Source organism: Anopheles merus, unplaced genomic scaffold, assembly GCF_017562075.2.
Source record: "Anopheles merus strain MAF unplaced genomic scaffold, AmerM5.1 LNR4000450, whole genome shotgun sequence".
In the NCBI taxonomy this organism is placed as follows: domain Eukaryota; kingdom Metazoa; phylum Arthropoda; class Insecta; order Diptera; family Culicidae; genus Anopheles; species Anopheles merus.
In genome coordinates, this window is record NW_024428030.1 from 397 (window position 1) to 18,262 (window position 17,866).

At 46.4% G+C, this 17,866-nt stretch overlaps 4 protein-coding genes across 4 annotated transcripts; 2 read left to right on the forward strand and 2 right to left on the reverse strand.

The window, feature by feature from the left end:
- Nucleotides 1-3,478: 3,478 nt before the first annotated feature.
- LOC121602432 (uridine-cytidine kinase-like 1) lies at nucleotides 3,479-6,597 on the reverse strand. The gene is made up of 7 exons (XM_041931195.1): nucleotides 6,445-6,597; nucleotides 5,844-6,166; nucleotides 5,360-5,637; nucleotides 4,955-5,278; nucleotides 4,472-4,867; nucleotides 4,300-4,381; nucleotides 3,479-4,211 (listed from the first exon to the last, which is right to left on the reverse strand). Exons 1-7 carry the CDS (start codon nucleotides 6,489-6,491, stop codon nucleotides 3,967-3,969), a joined length of 1,695 nt encoding a protein of 564 aa, XP_041787129.1. The 5' UTR covers nucleotides 6,492-6,597; the 3' UTR covers nucleotides 3,479-3,966.
- Nucleotides 6,598-7,542: 945 nt separating this feature from the next.
- On the forward strand, nucleotides 7,543-9,574 carry LOC121602434 (translation initiation factor eIF-2B subunit gamma-like). The gene is given in 7 exon segments (XM_041931197.1): nucleotides 7,543-8,013; nucleotides 8,084-8,231; nucleotides 8,296-8,794; nucleotides 8,866-9,013; nucleotides 9,016-9,032; nucleotides 9,108-9,334; nucleotides 9,408-9,574. Coding segments are annotated over 7 exon segments (1,356 nt in total). The 5' UTR covers nucleotides 7,543-7,856; the 3' UTR covers nucleotides 9,568-9,574.
- A 56-nt stretch (nucleotides 9,575-9,630) lies between these two features.
- On the reverse strand, nucleotides 9,631-11,596 carry LOC121602433 (threonylcarbamoyladenosine tRNA methylthiotransferase-like). Its single transcript, XM_041931196.1, is given in 4 exon segments — nucleotides 9,631-9,936; nucleotides 10,009-10,250; nucleotides 10,253-10,657; nucleotides 10,722-11,596. Coding segments are annotated over 4 exon segments (1,659 nt in total). The 5' UTR covers nucleotides 11,509-11,596; the 3' UTR covers nucleotides 9,631-9,711.
- Nucleotides 11,597-11,605: 9 nt separating this feature from the next.
- LOC121602431 (DENN domain-containing protein 2D-like) lies at nucleotides 11,606-14,355 on the forward strand. The gene is made up of 2 exons (XM_041931194.1): nucleotides 11,606-13,689; nucleotides 13,763-14,355. The coding sequence occupies exons 1-2, from the start codon at nucleotides 11,872-11,874 to the stop codon at nucleotides 14,063-14,065; spliced, it is 2,121 nt and encodes a 706-aa protein (XP_041787128.1). The 5' UTR covers nucleotides 11,606-11,871; the 3' UTR covers nucleotides 14,066-14,355.
- Nucleotides 14,356-17,866: the final 3,511 nt, after the last annotated feature.

A 17,866-nucleotide genomic window follows, 5' to 3' on the forward strand; every position in this document is an offset into this window, starting at 1 on the left:
ATAAAACGAGTAATGATGAGTAGCGACCCATCGGGCGGAAATGGAAAATTTGTCCAGATGCAAAAACATCTTCCGGAATTTCCTGGAAGGTAGAACGAAAACCTGATGTCGCCTGTTCGCATCTAGTTGCAGCAAATGACATTCGTTATTCGCTGCAGTTGCTCTCGTTGGTTCTTTTCCGTTGGTGAGTGAAGCGCTTTATGCATGAATACACCAATAAACAAGCTTGAGCAGTGAAATAAATCAGTCGTTTTGTTTGTGAAAATTTATAACTCAACATGAATGTTTTATTGCAACGCTCTAATAGATAAAGATTCATAAACAAACTACAAATAATTAGACATTGCATGATATAAAACCTGTAAAAAACAGGATGCATCTGTTTTGCGGAATTAATCCTCAAGAAAATAGTGAAGAAAAATGTCAAAAATTTTTGTTTCAACTATGGATAAAACAATGCATTCATTGTATTGCAATAATTTGATTATATGCTAGAAAATAGTTCCGTTTGATGTGATATTTGTTGAAATTGGGTATATAAACCCAAAAATAAAGACCTTTGATCCTTTTGGTTTAACAGTAGTTTCATATCAAATTGTAATCCATTATTTGTAAAATACTTTACATTGATATCACTTTACATTTAACGATGAGAAACCATTAAATATATTAATAACATTATTTTCCATCGAAACAAAATGTTAATCCTCGAAATATGAGAGCTACAGAATTGCAAATTTATCACATTTTTTCAGATTTTTTATCAACAGAATGCTTTGGTTCAACTCTTGATATTGGTTACAATCGTAATTCGCAAATATGCACAATATTGTTAAAATAAACAAATAGATTCATTATACACACATCTATTTTAATTGTTCAAACTTTAGTAAGCATTTATAACGATAAAAAAATGTTAACATAACAAATATGTATAACCGCACTAAAAGCATAAATGTAAGTGATTATGCTTCGTTTGCTAAAGAATCAGTCATAAAAATCCTCCGACCAGCATCAAAGGTCAGTCGACATACTAATTGACAATTATCTTCAACCCAATAAAGTGGAATAATTATCGTCACATTATATCAAACTAACAACACAATAAGACAAATGTAAAGTAGATCGTTGCAATCCACCTCCACGAGATTCATGCCCAGTACAATTAACGCACGCAAACCATTAGATCGTTGAAGCGTGCACACAGTGGCGTTCTCTCTTCCTGTTCCAACAGTGCTAGGGTGTTGTTTTTTTTTCTGTTCTTCTTCAAAAACAACTAAATACAAAACGACAACCCTGCACAACATAGCGCAACAAGCTAGCCAGTGTTTCCCCTCCGTACAATCGATTAAGAATTTTTCCACAGTACCTTCCGAATGGAAGCATTTCCCCTCACAAACAAGCGCAGGAGAGTGTTCGTGTGCGTCGTTTTCACATGCAACAGTTTTTTCCCCGGTCAGCGAGCTACATCTGGGCGCCGAGAAGCAACTTGTTTGCTGTCCCTATTCTACATCATGGCATCGAAATAAACAACAAAGCCAGTCATTCCAGTACGTGTTTGGTCGTGAAAGCCCGAACACATGTGCCACCGGGGATACTCCATCGATTATTGGTTAGTCTGCAAACATGTGTTGTGCAGAAAATGGTGGTGGAACAGAAATATCTCTAGCATAAAATATGCTACCGATTTGAGGTTTGATTAAAAAAATGTAGCGCACTGCCAAAAAGAGCAACAGGTGATTCTTATCTGTTTTGGATAAAATTGATATGAAACGATTTCAAGGATAAGAATATTTCATTCCAGTCATCCAAATAATAAGATATAATTTTGGCCGAATATCAATTAATAATGGTTCTGTGCTTTTATACAAATATATAAACAACTATTTAATGTGCAAAATGTATATTTGTAAAACCTCATCAACCTCATGAATTGCGGTTAAGTGAAGCCTGACACACGCAACAGAGCCAACATAGTTCAATATAGGATGTAAATTGCTTAATTAATTGCATGCCGAAATTATTGAAATTATTAAGTAAATCAATAATGCAAATGATCTGTTTTTGTTTTTCTATAAATTTTCTTGACGAATACTTTCTTAATAATAGCACTTGAATGCTAACATAATTGTACATACGGTATGTCGCACGTTATGTGTCCTGCTGTCTAAAAAGCTTATTTTATAGAGCTTTTAAAAGTTGTGGCTTTAAGCACTAAACAATGAAAGTTTCCTTCGTGAGCTTATGTTTGAAAAAGTTGAGGTGAGTTTAGGAACTCCTGTTTTGCTGTTTATCGTTATATCAATTGTCTGTTCATTTAACAGAGAAACGTTTTGAACTGAAGATAACCGAGCTAAGCCAGCCTACCAGCGATGGCGAGACGATGTTTGCAAAGAAACCGGAAAAATATTTACCCCAAGTCTACATAGCAGTTAATATATGGATATCTGTTAGTATGATAGTTCTTGCTGCGTAAGAAGGGCAATGTGGTGAGCATTTTGCGCCATTTGTCTAGGCCAAGGGTCGACAAGTTTTTTGATCGAATGAATCATTATCTATAAAATGCACGTAAAGTTCCACTTGAAGAGTAAAATTGATAAACCAATATAAAAGTGCTGGAAAGTTCTACACAGTGTATGACGGTAAAAGAGCCGCAATCTAGACAGCTGCATTTGGCTCACGAGCCGTACTTTGCTAATCGCTGGTCTAGGTCGATCTAATTCCTACTGCTGCACTTTGGATAGCATTCTTATTAGATCCAGCAATGAAGAAATATCCATGTAGTGCAATGAGAAACTGTGATAGTGATAGTTAAGCACAGCTAACAACAAGTTCGACGGGTGTGACCCATCTAAAGTAAACCACGAGTCATTGGGCTCTGCACCCTTTTGCATTTCTCATCCTCATTCAGATTATGTTTAGCCGCATGAACTGTCTGTAATGACCATTCGTCACCCAAATGCGTTGTACAAATCTTACTTTATGATGGTTCCCCGTCTAACGTTCCCCTGAAGGGTGTTTGGTATATTTATAGCCTTCTCAAACGTTGAGAAAACTATGTCCGAACCTCTTTGTTTTTAGTAAACACTGTGCAAGATGTATCAACACTGCGCATTAAAATGTATCTTTTGAATGCCTTCTGACGTTTCCCTAGAAGGGCGTTGTTGTTCTATTTTATAGTACTAGACCTTATAGTACGCTACATAACTAGATCCGAACCATCACATGTATTAGCTTGTATAAAATACCTTCTAAAATATTTTACCGTTTGGCACGCCTAGCACTTAGGTATATATCTTACCTTTGGTGTTATCTCAACCCTTTCTTTGTGTATTCAATCGCATTTTCTGTCGAGATCCATTAAGTCTTTTAGCTCTTTACATTTTCTACTTTAAATGAGTCATTCTGAAACTCAAGGAAAATTCGAAGGTCGATGAGTAATATTTTTAAGTATAGAAGATATTTTTCCATCTTCCTCTTTAAACATGTTTATTATTACACAAAACAACGAATAGATCAAAGCAGCGGAGGAGGAAATTGAAAATCTATCCTTCCGCTTAATTTCAACTAAATGTGACTTTAAATCTAGATTCAACTTAACTTAGGATACAAGAAGGATTAAAATGTAATAACTAATTTGAAGAAGAGATGCTAATCATTGAAACGCTTCCAATCACCAGGAGCGTTCTGTCAATTTAGAGAACGGATTTAAGGCGAGCGGAGGAATCCCAATTGCAGGGTGTGTTACGAACTATCTCGTTCACCGCGGAACACTTTCACCAATCGTCGTTATGCAATACCATTGACCGTGGAAAGTTCGGGACGTTTTATGCCCGAGAAAGTTTGCCGCAGTCATGGGGACCACGACAAATCGTTAAGGTGGCCCGCGGTTTTGGGACAAATCGTAGAACCCTGTATTGTGCTTGTGCATCAACACTACCATCCAATATTGCGTTGCGGCTAGTGCTACTCGTACAGCAATGACGGCTCGGTCGGTTCGGTGCCAAAATAACGATCGCCAAAATTGCCAATACCGGGTATGACGTAAAACTTTTCGTTTATCTCCGGATCAAGCGCGGATGTCACTATCTGCACCTTGGGGAATGCATACGCTATAGAATGCACCCCGATTTCTGCCATCAGCAATGAAACCAGCATAATATTCTCCTCCGGCACATCGTGATCCAGCAGCACACGGATTGCCATAATTGCTGCGATAAGGGGGAAACGATCGTTAAAAACGTGCTTTCCGTGCGGTTGCCGGCGTGGACACGTTCGATGAACATTGATTACACTTACCTGCCGCTCCAGTGGCAACCGTTGCATCCATCAGCACCACACGATAGTCTTTGATATCTTTCGGCAGACGTAAATAGTACAGCTGTAAAGATAAAAAAGAAAAACAAATCAATACAAACACACGTTCCAAGATAACGCTGGCAGATGTGTGTCAGCAATTTGGAGTGCTCACCTCCGGCTCTCCGGTCAGTTGATTCGTTTGGATCAGAATCTTGCCGATGCGGATGTGCTTACACACATCGCTGACGGCCTGCTCCATGGTTTCACCCGCGCGCAAAATCGATACGCCACAGATCTTCTGCGAGGCCATGCGTTTGCCTTTGTACGGCATATTCTGAGGCGTTTCTACCTCGACGTCGCGGAACGGAAGCAAACTCAGCGCATACTCCAGCACCAGCCGTATCAAGCGCTTCGAATAAAATATGAACTCATCGCGCGCTGTGTTAGCGTTGCGTATAAATGTGTGTAGACCTTTGATCTGCGGCGTCGTCGGAAGCAGCTTGAGCGATTCCGGCATCGGCTGCCCAATGTACGAATGAGCCAGCGCTTCTCTCAGCTTGAAACCACGCTGGAAAGGGGGGAAAGCCGATAATGAATAGATTATGTTTAGAAGATGTATGACTCATCGCTATCGCTCGTTTGCCAATCTACTTACCAACTGCAGCTGTGTATGCACATGCTGCACTATGAGCTGAATCGCAACAATGTTGCTCGAACCACGTGGCACTATGATGTCAGCGTGTGCCATCGTGGGAGCGATGTAGCAGCAGTACGCCGGCTTCACCATGGTCGAATATTGTTTAAGTACACCCTCCAAATCGCGACCGCGCTGCATGATGTCCCGCTTGAGCCGTCTGGCCAGCCGAATGTCTGCGTCGGTATCGACGAACACCTTCATGTCGAGCATCTTAAGAATTTCCTTGCTATGGAACGTAAGGATGCCTTCGAAAATGATGACGTTCGCACCGTACATAGTTTTCTATAAACGAGAATTGGTCCCCAGAGCCGGAGGTTATTTTTGATTTTTGTTTTTTTTTCCGGCGCCATCCTCAAACTGTACCGTGTGCGATTCCCTTGAATGGGTAACGAAATTGTACACCGGTACTTCCACCTTCCGGCCCTCCTTCAACCGCTGCAGCACATCCTTCATCAGCTCCAGATCGAAGGCGTCCGGATGATCGAAGTTGTACTCATTCCGGTTCGCCTGCTCGTGTTGCTTGTCGTTCAGTATCTTGTAGAAGCAATCCATCGACAGTAGCGTCACCCATGGCACGTCCAGACTTTCGATGATCTTCTGCGCAACGGTAGTTTTCCCCGAGGCACTGCCACCGCAGATACCTGCATCGCGGACAGGAACCGACGTAAAAAGCGTGTGACGGAGGGAGAGAGAGAGAGAGAGAGAGAGAGAGAGAGAGAGAGAGAGAGAGAGAGAGAGAGAGAGAGAGAGAGAGAGAGAGAGAGAGAGAGAGAGAGAGACAGAGAATGAGACATTTCTAATGACACCAAGGAACCGGTTTCCGCAGCCGCCGCTCCATACGACCTACCTATCACGAACGGTTCCACCTGCTGCCCCGCACAATTATACCACGGCGGACGGCCGGCTGTGTAGATCGTGCGATTGTTCGAGCGAATGATCGCCTCGTTCGAGTTAATGGTGTTCTGGTTCACCGATGTGGTTCGCTGACGTCGCGGTTTCGGTGACCGCAGCTGCGAACCGAACGAATTCGAGCGTGCCGTTTTCGATGGGACGGTGGCCGGCGACGCCGGACAGCAGTCTGGCGGCATTTCCGCATCGTACCCGCTGTCGCTCGAGTGCAATCCAGCGTTCAGATCGTGCGTTTCGCACTCCTTCGGCTCGCTTGCGTCACTAGAAGCCGGAGAGACGGGGAAGCAATTTCAAAACCGTTTCCTCAATTAGCATACCGCCGCATCGAACGAACGACCGGCCAACACACACAAGACGCGCGTACAGCGCAATACATGCCGAGCGCCGAGTGACTCAAGATTTTCACTTCCTTTGCGAAAGCAATTGCAAATGCACAAAGCAAAACAAACACGCACACGCAAAAGTAAAAAGCACACACTCCGGCAAACGGGCAGGACTGGTGCACGTTTTTTTTCGCTGCCACTACTAGCATTACTCACCTATCCGATGAGGCAGAACTCGGGGGTGCATTGGGATTTACCGACATATTTTACTTTTCACAGACGAAAAACTAACGTGCTCGCGATGTTCTCTCCCCACCTTATGGTTTCCGCACGGCAAGGTGAAAGCGGCGCTGGGGTTCCCGTTCACCAACGTTGACAATACAAGCAGGTTTTCATGCGCTGCCGGGCAGAGTGACCAGAAATACCCATTTTTCATATGCCGACCAATTCACAGATGATCACCGTAAGGCCGCAAATGCAATTCCACCTTGAATATCACAAACATAATAATACATAATGGAATTATTATGTTTTTTAAGGATTCATTTTAATTTTGCTTTTCAATAATATTTTTTCATACTTATTATAGCAAAAACCTATTAATTTGAATAACCATAAAAAGGAAAAGAAATAATCGGGATTTGTACACACTTTCTCGATTCGGAACACAAAGCGATGTCACTGCTCTATTTGGCAGTTAGATCAAAGAGGGTGCAAAACCGGTATAAAAGTAGTCCCCGAGATACACGGTACCTCTTATACGCGGATTCGGAGGTACGCGGTTTTCTAAATTTGACAGTTATTGGAACAAATTGTACTGATTTGACACATCATATGTAAAATTCCATAGAACTTCCTTTTCGATCGAATGTTAAAATATATTTGAAAGGGTTCCAAGCTGTTATTTTAAGTCAGAATCATATCAAATAATGAATTAAATGGCTAAAACCTCTCACTACTTACAAAATTATACGAAAATTAGCTATATTTTGGCTGGAAATCACAAGATTCGTCTTACGCGGAAATTCGAGATACGCGGTTCCTGCGGCCCCCATTTTCGGTCCCCATTAACCGTGTATCTCGGGGACCGCCTGTATAAACAAATTAAGATGGTGGCAAGCTATCCTTCTCACCCCCTACTCAACACTTCAAAAGATAACGTATACCAGCGACAAAATCTAAAAATTCTACCGAAAGCTACCGATAAAATTGTGATGCTCTTACCGAAAACCGCAAAAAAATAAAATTCTGGCCACACTGGCCGCCGTGCACGGTACGTTTATAGCTGCCGGCGCAAAAGTTAGATTTTAATCAGCTGAGCGGCCGGCGAACGTCTGGCTAGTGGGATGTGATTTACACGTGCATGCTTTGTAAAACATCACTGTAATTGGGAATTTCGTAGCGCGATTAGAATCAATAGAGATTAAGCCAATTGATAACGCCATTCAGATCATTTACACATTTTTTGCATAAACTAAGATTGTTTATATACTTACCTTGGTTGTTGACGCATCGCTAACGTCATCACACAGACTGCAGAAAATAACAAAAAAATAAAGAAAACAAAAACACGAGGATTTGCACAAACTGCACTCTTTTCCGAGCTTAGAATTGAAAAAATATCGCCAATGGGGCAGCTAGAATTTCAAGCGATTGTCCTGGCCGCCGGAAAGGGAACCCGGCTGCCCGAAATATTAGAAGGACGACCGAAATGTTTGCTCCCGATTGGACCCTTCCCAATGATCTGGTACCCTTTGCAGCTGCTGCAACGACACGGTTTCACCGGTGAGTACGTGGACGTTCGGGATGAGATCCTATTTGGCCTATCAAACAATTCCTCCCGATTCGCTTCCAGAGGTCATCGTCGTGGTGCAGGAGTCGGAAAAATCGGAAATACAGCAACGCTTGGAACGGTTGCAGTTGAAGCTGAAGCTGGACTACTACTCCATACCAACGGATTCGGAATGCGGAACTGCCGACTCCCTGCGGCTTGTATCGGACAAGTATATGCATGATAGCGTCTGATTAGCTCGTTATGTTGCTAACTTCCATGTTCCCCTTCGTCAGGATTAAATCCGATGTGGTGGTACTGTCGTGCGATTCCATCATCGAAATCAACCTGTACCCGCTGTTGTCCAAGTTTCGTGAAAAAGATGCCTCCGTACAGCTGCTGCTGCTCGAAAGCGGCAAAGACCAGGACGTTGTGATACCGGGGCTGAAATCGAAGTACAAAGCGGAAAAGGATATCATTGGCTACGACAAAGCTACCAGCAGGGTCCTGTTCATGGCGTCGGCGAGCGATTTCGAGGAAACTGTTAAACTGTCCGGCCATCTGTTGCGGGAAAATCCGGACATGATCATCTCTTCCTCGATGCTCGATGCGCACGTGTACATCATGAAGAAGTGGGTGGTGGAGTATCTAGCCGTTACCGAGCTACTATCCGCGGTGAAGGGCGAACTGTTGCCGCACATCATCAAGAAGCAGCTGCTCCAACCGCCCGCAGTGCCGGAAAACGACGGCGCCTCGGAGTACACGGCCAAGCCGAAGGTGGACGACATCTTTCAGGTAGGATTTGTGCTTGCGAAAAGTCGAAGAAACGGATTTGTAGCTTTCGGGGTACCGTTTCATTTTTACAGTTTGCAGTGTACACGGAAATGGATAGGAAGATCGATAAAGCATCGGTTTTCAACAAGGAAGAGAAAGCAACTTCTCACCCGATACGCTGCTATGCTTACTTTGCCGACTCGAAAGCATTCGGATTGAGAGTAAATAACGTTCGTTCGTTTTGTCGTGTAATTTGAAGGTGAGTTTCGATCGTGATAACACACAAGTATTCCTTTACTAAATGGCCATGATCACAATCACGTTTCGTTTCTAGATTTTTGAAATTTTCCCCGCGTTGACTGGGTTTTCTGAGCGCGAGCTGGTGTCACAAAGCAGCTCGATCAAATCCACGCAAATAACAAAATGTGCCGTCGGAGATATGACCACCATCAGTGAAAAGACGTCCCTCAACCAGAACGTGATTGCGAACGGTTGCACGGTTCAGCCGAAAACGCGTATTAACAATAGCGTACTTATGGATGGCGTTACAGTGGAAGAAACGTACGTAATGCACGGAGATTGTCGACCATGCGCGATGTTCGCATTTTAAAATTCCATTTTTTTTACATTCCAGTGTTGTCATCGATAACTGCATAGTTGGCGAAAAAGCGGTGATTAAGAGTGGATCAGTGCTAAAGAATTGCATCATCGGGCCACACTTTGTCGTCGCAGCCGGTACGAAGAAGGAGAGCGTTTATCTTTCAAACGCAGACGGTTTCATGACGATTGACTAGAGTGGAAGTGGTGTTAGCTCTTGTTGGCTTCGCCTCCATATAAACACACAAGACTTCAAGCGATGCAGTAAATTCATTGTTATATTTTCTATATCTCCCGAGGCATACACGCAAACAAGATCTGCAGCATGCGCAAAAGGGATTTTAGAAATCGAGAAACATAAAAATGTATTTGCACACTATCGCCAAACTGCACGATATGAAAAAGTAAGCAAATATCGATCGATACTTTGACTCTTCTGCGCCGGCCACGAGACTGCTGGCCGTCGTACCGTCGGCGGTACTACGCTTGCTACAGTTCTTCCATTCCTGCTCGCCTTGTATCACTTTGCCAAACATGCTGAATTTGGTGCATCCGGTAATTTCAACCTAAGGAAGAAAAACAACCAAACGAGAGAACATTTTAATTTCCTGCGATAAAACGTATGTTCTCACCCTTACCTCAACCTGCTTGCCGAGCAAGTTGTTGTGCATTGGTAGCAATATCTGCTCGTAGAACTTATTGTGCCCGACGTAGTGCTTCCGGTCGTGCGAGATTTCTGTAACCAGTACCGTTTGCTTCGTACCGGCCTCGTACTTCTTGTACGGCTCATACGAATGGAACAAATCGGTCAACCGTTTCGTGCGAGTTTTCACCTCATTGGCCGGAACTTTTGTCATCTTCGCTGCCGGCGTACCGGGCCGGGGAAAAACTGATTAATGAACAGGCTTGGGAACTGGTACTTCTCACACAGTGCCAGCGTGTCGTCAAAGTCCGCTTCCGTTTCGCCCGGAAACCCGCAGATGATGTCGGTCGCGATCGTAATGCCCGGTACTTGGGCGCGTAGAAAGTCCACCATGCGCTCGAAATCCTTCACGCAGTATTCGCGCCTCATTTCGCCCAGGATTGCGTCCGAGCCGCTCTGCACCGGTATGTGCAGGAAGCTGTAGACGCGTGGATGTGACAGTATTTTCGCCATCTCGTCCAAGTGCTCGAGAATGTAGGGCGGATTGGTCATTCCGAGCCGCATCATACATCCCTCCGGGATTACCTCAACCAGCTGCCACAGCAGTTCCGGCAGCGACGAACCGATATCCCGCCCGTACGTTCCTGCAGATAATTGGTTCGATTAAATCAACCGTTCGAGCGACTTCAACCCAAAACCAGTACGTACCGGTGTCTTCGGACGTGAGCCATATTTCACACACTCCGTCCTGAAATACCTGTTGCGCCCGGTCCACTATCTCCTGCACCGGGTAGCTTACCAGATCGGCCCGGGCAAACTTTGTCTTGCAGTAGGTGCACGCGTTCAAGCAGCCGGAATTGATGGGAATCACCTCGATGAGCGGATTTTTGCGCACCTTCGGCAGAGCCAGCTTTGGTCCGGCTACCTTGCGACCGTCCACCTTCTTCGCCTGCAGCAACCGGACCGAGTGGCCCTTGAGCGTTTCCTCCACGACTTCTGCCACACGATCGATCTGCTGCACCCCAACCACGCTGAGCCCTTTGAGATAATCGGACCGCGGGGCGGCCTGCGGAACGCATCCGGCCACCACCACATGCTTTCCGGCTTGATGGGCCGCCTCGATCTCGTTGCGAAACGTATCTTCCGACGGGTTTTTGACCGTACAACTGTTCAGCACCCACAGGTCGGCCGAATCTTTATCGCTCGTCAAATTGTACCCGTACTGTGCCAGCTGCCCCGCCATGTACTCCGTGTCGGAGGTGTTGTGCGCACAGCCCCATGTCTTCATGTAGATGTGCTGCGTCTCGGGAATAACGCTGTCCAGGAGCGGCTTTTCGACGGTGGACTTTTCTTTCGGACGGTTCGCGCGTACTTTGACGCGTTTGGTGCGCACAGTTACATCCTTCTTGTTGAGGTATCGTTCTGCCGGCGACGGATCGTCCAACGATATTAAATCTTCAATGTCCCCGATGATGTCCTGACAGCTAATATCCATCGGGGAAGGCTTGATGATGTCCTTTTAAAGTAAAAAAGCTCAACTACACCACTTTGCGCTACTTTTCACCACATGTATTTACGTAGCACTCGTCTCGCGGAACGAATCGCTGTCAAACGCAATGCTGAACAGGGTGTGTATAGGTGAGGTGACTGTTATTTTTCTCTCCTCGCCGACCGTGACAGAACCTTTATCTTTATTTGCTTTATGATAGCGGTTGTTGTTATTTTCTGTCAGCGTTCTGTCAACAAACGGGTTTTCTCTTTTCGCTCTCTGCGGAAATGTTTCGCGGAAATAGTGCACCACTCTAGTGAAGGTATACGAAGTATACGGCAGCAATGAAATAGCTATGTGTGACTCAATATGTCGAGCAAATCTTCCAAGGCACCGGGCACCCACGATGGCGGCAACAGCAGGGTGCAGAACATCACGGCCAAGTTCGAGACGCTCATAACAACGCAACAGCAAAAGCAACAGGTGCATCTGCCTCCTCCCCAATCGCCCCAGCATCAGCAGCATCCGCAACAGCAAGAGCAACGGTCCGGCCTTATATGGCCAACGAAGGGAACAGGTTCGGTGCGTGACGATAAGAAGCTGGCCGACGAGGCGACGGCGCTTCGCGATCTGGAGGCTCGACGCGGCATCAAGCGCTCGCAAGCATTCCGCCGCAGTACTTCCCAAACGAGTTCAATGAACGGAGGTAATGGTTCGGCCTGCTCCACCGTTCCGCAGCTGAACCACTCCGATAGCATTCGGGAGGCGCTGAACAAGCCCCTGCCGGAAGGGCCACCGCCCGAAAAGCCACCGCGAAGATGGGCGCGCCGAGCAGAGGAGGACACCCGCGCAACGGAGTCGCAGCATTACGACGACGTGAACATGCTGATAGAGGCCGCGTTTCAGGAACCGTCCGAAGGGCTGCACCAGTCACCGTCTCGGGAGCAAATTTCGTTAAAGCAACCCGTGAGCGAGGAGCACAGGAAGCGGCTCCGTCGACTGTCCCGCTGCGCCGAGCTGAACCACTACACGCAGCAGTACGGCACGATCCGGGTGTACGACGTGGTGGACAAGGGCAGTGCACCAGTTCCCCCAGCGGAGTGTAAAACGGCCGATGCCAAAGGATTGATCGAGCACTACAACAAGCTAAGCACGGTGGAGCAGCGCACTTCTCCGGTACCTCCGCAAACGCTGTACGAATACTGCATCGTCGTTGGGTACGACATTATGCAAAACAAACCGTACATCAAGAGCCGATACCCGCGGCACAAGCAACCGCACAAGATGATCGAAGTGTTTGTCTATCCCGACAATGGTGCGCTGGTGCGCAACCGCAACCAAGAGTACTGCATCATCCTTACCGACTATCCGCTGCGGCTGTACGGCTTCTGCCGGCGTGTCCTGCCCGAGTCGTCGGAATTCTGCATTCCCCTTACGTACTGCCTGGTGACCAAGTACAACGAGCCAAAAGTATTCTATAAGCTGCTGGAGTGCATTGAAAGCCAGCACGGCAATGGTCGCGTGCCGGAGCTGCTGATGGAGCAGTTCTACGACCAGAAGCTGCCCCTGGCGGGCGAACGGTTGCCACTGACGCTGCCAGTCAGCTTCGAGATGCGGTCGACGATGCGCGAAGAAACGTCCCAGCCGATCACCATGACTATAAACCGTCCCAAAGATTTACGCTTAGAGAAAACGGAACTGTATGATATTTTCAAGTGCCTCGGATCGGACGGACTGATCCACGTGTTCGAAAGCCTGCTGCTGGAGAAAATGGTGATACTGTTCAGCGAGCATCTATCGCTGCTGACGTCCTGCGTGCAGGGCCTGCTGCTAATACTCTACCCATTCCAATGGCAGCACATACTGGTGACGGCGATACCGGAGCATCTGCAGCAGATGCTCGAAGCGCCCGTACCGATGCTGGCCGGTACGCTGCAGCCCGTTCCGGAGGAGCTGTGGGAAAGTGGCAACACGTGCTACGTAAACCTGGACAAGCGCACCGTGCGTCCGGCCAGAAAGGAACAGTTTTCCATCCTGCCGAGCGAGCTGAAGAAACCGCTGCGCGTTTCGTTGGATCTCGTAAAAATATTCGAAGATTCCAAGGGGCTAGCGAGCGTTCTGATAGGTGGTGCATTTGTTAGATTTTTTGTAGAATTATTTTCCACCCTGGATCCCCACACATACGAGGTAAGTGCACAATTTGTAGGCATTGTGTTTATTCTGCAGTTTACAATACAACATTTCTCCTGTACCATTTCAGAAAGCTGCATTTTTGGAACGGTTCGAGAATCCTGAGATGAAACTGTTTTTGAATTGCTTTTTGGAAACTGTGATGTTTGCTGACTTTCTGGAGCACTGGCATTCCTCGAAACATCCGGCCAAGTCACCAGCAACGATGGGCAGCACTGATTATACGCTGTTTAACTCGAAAATAGCGGAGAAATCGCAAACTAAGTACTGGCATTCGGCTACATTCGATGAAGTTGTAGCGAATTCAAAACACATTGAACGCAAAGGGAAAACGTTCATGTCGAAGATGAAGGGACTAATGAAGAAATCGTAGAAATAATGTTTCTGTAAGAAAAGAACTAAACTAAAGCAAGGGCGCCATAGTCACGCGACGGCTACATTAGAGTAAGGATGGGACCAAATTTTATTGTTGAAGGCGCTGGAAAGCCATACCGTGCCGTTTTTTTAAACATTTGCTAAAACAATTGAAATTTTTCGATCTGTATGAATATTACTTTTACATTGGGCATACACATTAGCGTATTTTAATAAAGGGAAAACAATTACAAATGTGCTGCTAATAAAATTACGAACTAAGAAGATGTTGAATATTATTGTTGAATGAATTTCGGAACGATTTTAACGACTAATCTGTTTTAGACATACACTGTCATCTCATCGTGATTACACCGGATCGGAGTGTTCTGAGGTAAAAATGATATGAATCACCGAGCCGTTATTTTCGGTGGAATACATCCATAGAATCTCGGCCTCTAATGTGAGGAAGGACAATGGAAGAACCTCTTTAAGGACGAGTCATACGAGCTGTAAAGTTCGTAAAGGACATTGTGGCATGCCAGGCCCATATTGAAGTGGTAAGATGCCGTGGAGGCGTCCGTCATTAAGGCCGGGATAACAAATTGGTAGACGACGGCGCGAGAGCGAGAGTGATATGGGACACTTTTGCAGCAGGCCAAGACTGCAAAGCGGTTGTAGCGTCGGATAAGGTTTAGATAAGATGAAAATGAACATGATTTATAACTGAAAAGGTTGAAGCAGGATAGTAAGCCACCGTAACAGCTTCACACATACTCTGCTTCACTCAGGATGGAGTCATATTTAAAAAATTGTTTATCTTCTGTAAGATTAGTTTAACCATACGATTAGTGGAGCCAATAGCAGTGCCAGATCTGGACGACCTAGTATTGATACAATACAGAAAGCTATCCATGAACTGAAGTGCAACGGGAAATTCGGATAAAGATTCGATCAATCTTCCACACTAATCACTCTGCAAATGGAACGTCACTCACGAATTCGGGGAAGTTGGCAGAACAAGCGTTAAACTCTTTACATTTATTCATAGATCGCATAAATGGCATAACTAGAATATTGGAAAACCAGTAATTTTAAATGGTAAAAATGACTCTGGGGTTAGACGGGGTCACGATCGGTGATGGGTAATGTTAGCAAAAGTCTGGAGTCGACTCCGATCCGGCTCCGAAAATTTCGGAACCGACTCCGGAAGGTAGGTCCGCCCAACATTATACGGAGTCGTTTGGAATCCTTTGGATCAGTCCGATATCGCTGGGAGTCGTCCTGAGTCGTCCGGAGTAGTGCATAGTCGTCCGGAGTCGGAATTGTACGGAGTCGTCCGGAGTCGGAATTGTACGGAGTCGTCCGCAGTTGCCTATAGTCGGAGTCGAAGTCGATCGGAGTTGGTCGGAGTCGGTCGGAGTCGCCGGGAGTCGGAGTCTTCCGGATTCCGATTGACTCCGAATGACTTTGACAGCGGTCGACTCTCGATGACTCTGGCCTCCGGTGGACTCGATCCGCTATTCTTAGCAAAAATGGTCTGTTTAAGAAGTGCAGGCGCAAAAAGATGGAGGAAAAAATACCACAAAATGAAATGTCTGAGCACAAAAACATTACACCGGTCGTCTACGGCCGACTACGGCCGACTTCGGACGACTACGAACGGCTCAGACCCAGGCGACTGCGACTCCGAAATTGGACTAACAATACCCGGAGGCCGATCAGAGTCATGTGTGCGCTCTAGAGAGTACATCATTAGTCTAGATATTGAAAATTGTTTAGGCACTCAGGCCTCGACTCAGGCCTAGAAATATGCTGAAAAGATTAGTTTGATGTTCTCCTATGCAGCTAAAGATTACCAAGGTATAGATCATCCGATATCAAACCATTGGACGTTTGGATCTTGATCAGTACCAACGATATTGAGGAAGTCGAGTCGAGTCACTGAAGGATGTAGAATACCTACCGGTCATTAACAGTCTCGTGAAAAGTATCCTCCAGTAAGCGTCTGTTTTGAAGCTCGAAACTGAGATTATCCCATACCTCCTGAGGCGTGGGCTTGATCAAAATCTGAATATATTCTTGTCGTTTAATTTTGTGAGAATCCCGTTGTAGTAAAGGGGTAAATGGTAATATTCCCATTTGGAATCATTCCTCGATCGAACCGTGATCGACTTTTTGAATTGGGTATACAAGTTCGTTTAACAACCTTTTATAGGACCGGCATGTTGCACATTATCAGCGATCGACAAAGTACGGCTCGCGAGCCTTTGATTTCGAGATGGCCTCTCTTAACTGTTCATATGTTTCTGTTGTGGACAGACCGCTGCCTCATCCTGAGGGCTCACTGTTGACAGCAGGGCTGTCATCCTGTGACGTCCTCAGTGAGGATCGCGGCACGAGAAGGACCAGCCGTCTTCGCCCCGCATTGCGTGTTATTGTGTGGTATTATTTATTATTGTAAACAGTTGAACATATACCAAAGATAGTGATAAAATACATATTCTGTTTGTGCCGTACAACACGTATCATGTCTCATTTGTGCGGACACAACAGTGGCGACGAGGATGGGATCCTCCTCGCGTAGGGGGGGATCCTACAACGAACCGACGCAGCACGAAGGTCACCATCGCACAACCGCCATCGCGCAGGATGGGCTCGCTCGAGCTTGCGCGAAGCCCCAGGATCCTCACTCCGCTGCAGCACTATACCGGACAAAGCGAGGGGACATTCCGCTTTGGACCGTCGTCACACGGCATCACCGCCGCCCGCTGCAGCGTCATCGGACACACTGGTGCAGTATTGTCGTGCGCGGCATCAGGGCTGCCCTTGCTGCACCAGCATCATCGTCGAGCCCGGTGAGCAGGCACAGTGCTGAGGCATATCGGCTGCCCCCTGTCCATCTTCATCGCCGGCGCTCCAGCTGCACAGGTGCATCTCGACGGCGGCACCACTGTCGCCCCTGTGCAGCAACATCGTATGTGTCCCGGGTCACAGTCGTCGTGCGCGGCATCACGGTCGCCCCCTGTGTACCCTCATCATCATCGTCAACGTCATCATCATCCTGCGCGAACAGCCGCACATCGACGCCCCAACGGCAGCAGCATCCGGAGAGCTGCCTCATCAGCATCATCGGCGTCCGGTGCAACGTCCTACGGCAACAGCATCATGCTGCAGTTGCACCAACAACAACAACAACAACAACACCACAGCGGCTGCAACGGAACGAGCGAGCGCAGCACATCGGCTGCCCCCTGTTGCAGCCCGTAACGCTCATCCCGTTCGAGCGTTAGGCACGGAGGCCGTTCAGCACTCTCCCCCGTTTTACACAGCGCCACTTGAGCCGTACGCTTGCCACTCCGGTTTTAAGTACATTAAAGCCGCTGCGTTGGTTTAAGCCGTACCGGCTTAATTAAAACGGGGAGATGTTGTGGACAGACCGCTGCCTCATCCTGAGGGCTCACTGTTGACAGCAGGGCTGTCATCCTGTGACGTCCTCAGTGAGGATCGCGGCACGAGAAGGACCAGCCGTCTTCGCCCCGCATTGCGTGTTATTGTGTGGTATTATTTATTATTGTAAACAGTTGAACATATACCAAAGATAGTGATAAAATACATATTCTGTTTGTGCCGTACAACACGTATCATGTCTCATTTGTGCGGACACAACAGTTTCATACAACTTGCCCACATTGTTACTCATGGTTTATCTATTTGGTCTCTTCTCGTGGAATTTTATAAACATTTTCGATGAAATTAACTCTTTCGGTCATAAAGATTGCCGGCCGCTACTCTAGATCGCTATGGCAAAACAGAAGAT

Coding starts and splice junctions, on each gene's coding strand:
- LOC121602431 (XM_041931194.1), top strand. CDS start 11,872: ATGTCGAGCAAATCTTCCAAGGCACCGGGCACCCACGATGGCGGCAAC. Junction 13,690..13,762: donor TGGATCCCCACACATACGAG/GTAAGTGCACAA, acceptor GTACCATTTCAG/AAAGCTGCATTTTTGGAACG.
- LOC121602432 (XM_041931195.1), bottom strand. CDS start 6,491: ATGTCGGTAAATCCCAATGCACCCCCGAGTTCTGCCTCATCGGATAG. Junction 4,868..4,954: donor TGCATACACAGCTGCAGTTG/GTAAGTAGATTG, acceptor CCCCCTTTCCAG/CGTGGTTTCAAGCTGAGAGA. Junction 4,382..4,471: donor AACTGACCGGAGAGCCGGAG/GTGAGCACTCCA, acceptor TTATCTTTACAG/CTGTACTATTTACGTCTGCC.